Source organism: Pundamilia nyererei, unplaced genomic scaffold (assembly GCF_000239375.1).
Source record: "Pundamilia nyererei isolate P.nyererei 1_Seehausen unplaced genomic scaffold, PunNye1.0 scaffold00246, whole genome shotgun sequence".
In the NCBI taxonomy this organism is placed as follows: domain Eukaryota; kingdom Metazoa; phylum Chordata; class Actinopteri; order Cichliformes; family Cichlidae; genus Pundamilia; species Pundamilia nyererei.
Window position 1 is genome coordinate 486,357 of NW_005187647.1, and position 6,994 is coordinate 493,350.

General features: G+C 41.8%; 1 protein-coding gene across 1 annotated transcript; it reads right to left on the reverse strand.

Annotated features, from left to right (window-relative positions):
- Window positions 1-1,443: 1,443 nt before the first annotated feature.
- On the reverse strand, window positions 1,444-5,711 carry pdhb (pyruvate dehydrogenase E1 subunit beta). The gene is made up of 11 exons (XM_005749477.1): window positions 5,615-5,711; window positions 5,471-5,530; window positions 4,448-4,555; window positions 4,289-4,351; window positions 4,153-4,188; window positions 3,497-3,687; window positions 3,316-3,410; window positions 2,797-2,907; window positions 2,622-2,713; window positions 2,410-2,551; window positions 1,444-2,187 (listed from the first exon to the last, which is right to left on the reverse strand). Exons 1-11 carry the CDS (start codon window positions 5,651-5,653, stop codon window positions 2,042-2,044), a joined length of 1,083 nt encoding a protein of 360 aa, XP_005749534.1. The 5' UTR covers window positions 5,654-5,711; the 3' UTR covers window positions 1,444-2,041.
- Between the last annotated feature and the right edge of the window lie 1,283 nt (window positions 5,712-6,994).

Consider the following 6,994-nt stretch of genomic DNA (forward strand, 5'->3'; position numbering starts at 1 on the left):
AAGGGTATCCGTGATGTTTTTTTCCCTATTTTCTGTCACATATGAACACAATATACCAGTGTATATGTTTAAACAATTTATAAATATTGAAGTCTGTATATAAAGAGGCATAGCTAATAGGCACCAAATTCTCTTTGTGGGAGCCAGATGAGGGACAGCCAATGAGGAAACTGTTTAGACAGGATGTACTGAGGTGCTGATAAAGGCTCAAAAGTACAGACCTGGAAATTAGCATAATGCATCTTTTTAATCCACATCACATAAACAGTCGCTGGGTTGTGACAGCACATCATCTGCCTCCATCCAGGACTTTGACCAGAATTATTTTAATCTGCATAAAGATCATGGATCATGCACCAAATGCCCTTCCCAACACAACTCTCCTCTTTTTATCTGAACTGGGCACCAGTCTAAGGTGCACCCTGGGCCTGTGGGTTCTCCTGCTGACTGAGTGTCCTCAAAACCAAAATGTACAAATTCACTGAGGCTCTGTTTCTCAGGTGTGGATGAAACCTAACCCTAGAATTAAAAAAAAAATCTTAATCTTCTAAGTTTGCTTTTAGTCCAGGACAAGGATTAGTCGGTAAAACTGGCTGACACTGTGTGACTGATTCTATTGCATGAACCAGTTTTAATCTCAACCAGTAAAACCACTGGATAACAAACAGTTGAAAGTATTCTTCTTTCAGAGCTGTTGAACTCCATCAATAATTTAAACTAACAACACACTTTCTGTTGTCATAATACAATGAGTAACTGCACTTCATTAACCTTGTAAGGTCCTAGTCATGACTCTGAGCCCAAGGTGGCGCTTCCTTAGGAGACAGATCATGTGCTCATTGGAAGGTCAGTAGTGTGATCCCCGGCGGCTGCTGTCTGCATGCCAACGTGTCTTTGGGCAAGATACTGAACTCTAAGCTCCCCCTGATGTGTGAATGTTAGAGCACGTCACTTCAGGCCTCACGGGGTTAATAAAATCTGAAGTTAGACCTTTATGGAGTTTGGTCCAGGCGTCTGCAACAAATTACTCTGGAAATCCAAATGTTTCAGTTTTCATTTGACCTAGTGGAAAGAACATCGTTGCCATTTAGTGTGTAACCTTAAGTCTTTTCCCACAATACCATTTTTTTTTTTTTTTTTTTTTTTTTTAAGACATAACAAAGTTCCTCTGGATAAAACAGCTCACATTCTGGGTTGGGAAGAGTTTTCTTCAAGTCTCTTCCCATCACTCAGACCTCTTTCCAACAATTTTAATCTGTCACAGTAGCAGTCCACCTGCAGTTTCTCAGCCAGCATATTTCAATCTTTTAGTTCAGATTAGGCTAGTGTCTTCAGAAACTTCAGTTTCCATGGGTTTCTCTCAAGATGAGGTCTTTAGTGCAAATCTGGTCAAACAATTCAACTGTGGGCAGGATGGTGTAGATGTAGTAAATCAAACAAAACTGAGGATCAAAGTTTATTTCTGCAACAGTCAACAGAAATGAGCCGCTACATTAAATGTTTCCAGCTCACAGCGGTGCCATTTTCCCCATTTTTAAAGACAAACCCCAAGTCTGAGGAGTTACGTGAAGTGTGCGTTTTAAAGGCAGCAGCAGGATGACTTTCATCCCAGTTCAGATGAATAAAGAGTGGAAAAATAAAAAGGATTATCCAAATCTGAAAAACCTCTTGAGAAGGGTAATTGAAAGCAAATAGCCGAGAACAGTTTACAGATACTTTAGAGTCCAGACTAATTGGTAAACTTTGGGAAGAGTCAAAAATTTAATTTGACAATAAATTACAGCCAACAGATTGTACGATACATTTTTTTTTCCTTCTCTTTTTAAAATTGGGAAAAGTGCAAGAGAGCAGCCAGAGCCACAGACAGTCAAGTCAAGTTAGTAACAGAGTTAACACATAGGTGCTAGGATGACTGAAACAGTGTCCACTGCTCTGAGCTACACAGCTGTGTGCATTGTTCAACATCTGGAGCGCTTGGCAGTATTTACACATTAGATATTTTGCCACCATCTGTAAACAAGAACTCCGGTGGATGAGGGTCTCAGATGTTGAGGGTCTTTTTCACAGAGAAAATGATGTCTTTGACTTGCGGCAGGCTGTGGTCCTCCAAGATTTTAGCGTATGGCATGGGGATGTCCACGCCAGTTACTCTGGTAACAGGAGAATCCAGGTAGTTGAAGGCAGGACCTGAGAAATTAAAGGCATGTTAGTCTCGAGGCCTGAAATAATTAGAGGTTGTGACTTCAGACTGAACAGCTACTAGTAAATACACGAGCAATCATTACAGTGTCAATCCCAATATGTGTCATCTATGCTTTGGCTCCTGAAGATCCAGATCTAAGAGTTTAAGGGAACCAGTTATGCGTGCAAATTCTCTTTTTTTTAAAAATTAGTTTGAGCTTAGATTACCTTCCATGATCCTGGCACAGATCTCTGCTCCAACCCCAAACTGAGGCCAGCCACCCTCAACAGTCACCAGGTGATTGGTCTTCATCACACTGGTCTCAATAGACTCCACATCCATGGGTCGGATGGTCCGAAGATTGATCACCTGACAGACAAGAAATGGTTAAGACGCTTCTGAGCAGTCTAGCTCAGCCAGTCAATAGGTGTTGCATTACCTCACACTCTATTCCCTCTTTGGCAAGGACAGCTGCGGCATCCAGGCAGTGACCAACATACCGAGAGTGAGCAACGAGGGTGATGCTATTGCCTGAAAAGGACATGTTCAGAAATGACTTTTGAAGCCTCAGTGTTAAAAACTTGGGATCCAGATCCTGGTGTTCTGTCACTCACCTTGTCTCTCAATCTTTGCTTTTCCAATGGGAATGGTGAAGTCTTTGGACTGCGCTTCCTCTGACATCTCAAAGGGAACGCCATACAGCAGCTCGTTCTCCAGGACCACCACTGCAGACAGATTCAATGCACATGTCTGTTTGAACAGCCAGGCTGCTACAAACTCACTCAAGCTGCATTTTCAGCTGATGTTTATGCCATTTTAAATACTTTCAAACTATTAGGGGAATAATTTCTGCTTCTCCTGGTAGCACCTCATCCTGTGAATGAGGGACAAGTGCCTTGATTGGTAGCTGGGAGAAGTGTTTGTTGCGTTAAAGTTACCCTCCAGAGCAGAACAAGGACTAGTCAGTTGCAGTCCAACAATGCTTGATTTACTATTTGACTTTTGGCTGAGACACATAGGGACCAGCTGGCTTGTTTAATTAAAAACTTTGTAATCAACTGAGCTAGCAGTGCCTGAACATTGATATGCAGGGTGACTGTCCAAGTTTTAAGCGTTTCAGTGTGGCATCTCACCAGGATTTTCATCTCTGATGGCTGATTTCAAGAGGCCTTTAGCATCTTCTGAGTTCCATGGACTTACAACCTTCAGTCCTGGACAGTGACCATACCTGGAGACAAATGACCACACTGATGTCAGAGCTGCCAAACATCAGCTAGAGTTACTGCAAACAGTAAAGTGACGTCTTGAACGCACCATGCAGCAAAGCACTGTGAATGCTGTGCAGCGACACCTGCTGATGCTCCATTAGGGCCTCTGAAAACAATTGGGACTGACTGTAGCCCAGCTGACATGTAGTAGGTCTTTGCTGCAGAATTGATGATCTGGTCAATGGCTTGCATGGAGAAGTTAAAGGTCATGAATTCACAGATGGGTCTCAGACCAGCCTGCAAGAGGACATTGATCTTGTTAGGGAATTTGTCACTTGCAAGTTTTAAGTATCAGGTAGTTTGTGAATCTGAAGAGCTTTCATAATCTGTACTTTGAAGCATTCTAGTCTAAAGGAACTCTTATTTTGGCATTTATGGCTTCAAGGTAGGAAAAGTGCTTTATTATACAAGTCAAGGTGGCTTGGGAGTTGCCTGTGTACTGCTTTATTGAGGTGTAAAGCTAATTTGGGGGGCAATGGAGCCATAATTCAGGTCTGTAGAGAGCGAAGTGTGCACAGAACTGAATTACTGCCTAGAATTCAAGTGTAATTATGAAGATGTTGAACTTACGCCCATTATCTCAGGTAATTCTTGACTAAAAGTTATTATTCAGTGTTTAGAATGACGTTTTAAACAAACTCAAGTGAAAATGTTACAAAAGTCAGTGTTTAGTATATCCCATCAGGAACATGTCAGACTTACCATAGCAGCTCCCACTGCAATACCAGTAAACCCCATCTGCACCAAAAACAAAAAGTTGCTAAAATAGTCCAACACAACCAGTGGGGATACTTAGATTTGTGGAAAACATCTGTTGGGCAGGCAGTTTGCATCTCACCTCTGAGATTGGAGTGTCAATAATTCGTTTGTCTCCATACTTCTTCCACAGTCCTCTGCTCACCTGCACCAGTAACCACCATTAGTCTGACTGCCCTCATTGGGACAGAGCACAAACTGCCTCCAGGAACTTCACTTGCAGTCTAAGCTTTAAACTTACCTTGTAGGCACCGTCATACTGGGCGACTTCCTCACCCAGCAGGAACACTCGCTCGTCCCTCTCCAACTCCTCATCCATTGCCTGGTTCAGGGCATCACGGACTGTCATCTAACAGTGGCAACAAAACCATCAGTACAGGTCAGAACACTGCTTTCCACAAACTGAAGTTAAAATGTAACTTATGGACGCCACAATAGCAATTCTCCATCCAAAACCTGTTTCACATAAGGCTGTAAACATTCAGGAGACTTAAGTCTCAAGTGGCAATCAGAAGACTGGAGGCTTTAGTTCAGAACCCAAAAGCTGAAAGTCATTCTTGGTAGTTATTTGTATCCAACACAAGTAGAAATAGTTTAAATCTGCTTGATTTTGTCACTGATTTAATGACCACTTAAAATCACAGCTCTGACCTTAAACTTGTCCGTTACTCTGCCCTAGAGTGCACAGCCTGATGGCAATGTTACAGCCAGTGGTCCCTCTAATTTGTCATGTGTCTGAGCGAACACAAACTCCCTGAGCGATCCCTTGGACCTCCCGCCAATTATGAAGGAACTGCTTGAAAGACCTGATACACGAGCAAGCCCAGATACAGCTACAATATTTAAAGACACTGACATGAGCATTTCAGCAGCACTTCTCGTTTTGCAGTTTAAAATACCTCAAATTTCAGGATTTTTCTTGCGGTTCTACTTAAGTGTGCATTTTGTTGCCTGCACTGTTTCAGAGCTTAAGCTTTGTTTCAATAGTTTTCCCCTTAAACTTCTGACAGTGACTTATGTTAATGTGAGACAGCTGTCAGCGCGATGAGGGCTGATGTGATGTAAACCCGCATCCCTCTGCTCCGTGACCGCACAACAGCACGACCCCTAAACCCTTAACACACGTATTTAAAACAGGCAGCTACTGACTAAAACAAGTCTCCACCCAGTTTTCAGCCTGTTATTGTTGTCTGTGCAATTAAAACTACACGTACCGACATCATTCGCTGTAGAAACAGCTAGCCTGCTAGTTGCTAACACTGACCTGTACTGCGGCCGGAACGCTCCTGTGAAATTCCCGCCGCTGCAGAGCTGACACGGTATTCTGCAGGAGAAAAGAAAGGAAGCACGAACATTACACTCCCAGAAAGACCAAACACTGCTTCAAAAACATCGATTTAATCCATACCTTTCCGGAGCGGAGAAAGCACCTCAGGGACGCTGCCATCTTGAACCTGTCCTCTGTCGAACTGGAGTGACGTAATAGTGGAAGCTGGTGGATTCTAACCAATCAAGACGGCACCTCATAGGTTGATTGGAACGTGTCATTTCGAACAGCCAATCACAGTGGTCAAACAAATAAGGAGGCGGGAGAGTAGAAAATGGGGGTAGAAATATCCAAGGACACGGAGCCGCGCAGGCGTCAATATGGAAGACCAATACGGCAAAACATATATAGATAAATAAATACATAAATAGTGTGATTCACTACTTTTTCATTCATTTTTTTATTTAATCTGTGCACTTTGACATTATTTCATATGCAACACATATTCAAGTTGGCAATGAAAAATGGCACTTTGTGTGTGTGTGTGTGTGTGGGGGGGTGTGTGTGTGTTGGGCTTGGCAACAGCTGGGCAGCTCTTCACACACACGGGGGGGGAGGTATTTTTCTAGTATGCCACAATAGAATTTTTGTTTTTGTATTATGTTTGACTGCAAGTTTAATTTCCAAACTTTTTCATATCCATTAAGAAATATGTTTCCAATCCTCATTCTGATCAAGCTCTAACGGTACTGTCAGTTTACCAGATATCATCATAGAAAATGAGTGAAAACATGAGTTGAACATTTATAACACACACACACATTATGTATGATTGTACGATTATGTATGACATATATGATTATATATTGAAGGTTAACTTTACTGGTATTTATCAAATTAGTGCTTGTTTTAAGATTCAAGATCCGTTTATTTGTCACACACATATCACGTAATAGCAAATAGAAGTCATATATACGTGCATATTTATTTGATGTTGCCGGTCCTCAAACATCAAAATCAGTCTCAGTGCTAATTTCTGTGCTGAGAGGAGACAGGAGGCTATAACTAAGAGATGCAAAGGTGTATGCTTTGCACAAGTCTTTTTAGCTTCATATATAGAAGAGGTGTGGCCAAACCTGGGATATACAAATAAAGGTAGGAGGAAGATGCTTTAAACAACTTTTAATTCAAACATTAAAATAATCCAACCTTGAGTTCATTTCACCTTGAACATTGTGTCACGATGTGAATTAAATTAAAAGTGACCATAAATATAAAAGATGCAATTAACACTGTTACACCTGAGACCACAAAATAGTTAATAGTTATAACATAGCTGTAACAAAACAGTTGATGATGTAGCTGTGTCAGTGTCACGGAGGGATGGATGCCTCATTTTGGTCTATGCCTGTTGCCAATGCTTCTTTATTCTTCTTGTCTCACTCTTGCCATTTTTCATGATGTGGGTAGAGCCCCTGAGTAAAGGCTCTGGACACCAAAGAGGGAGTCATATTACTTTCT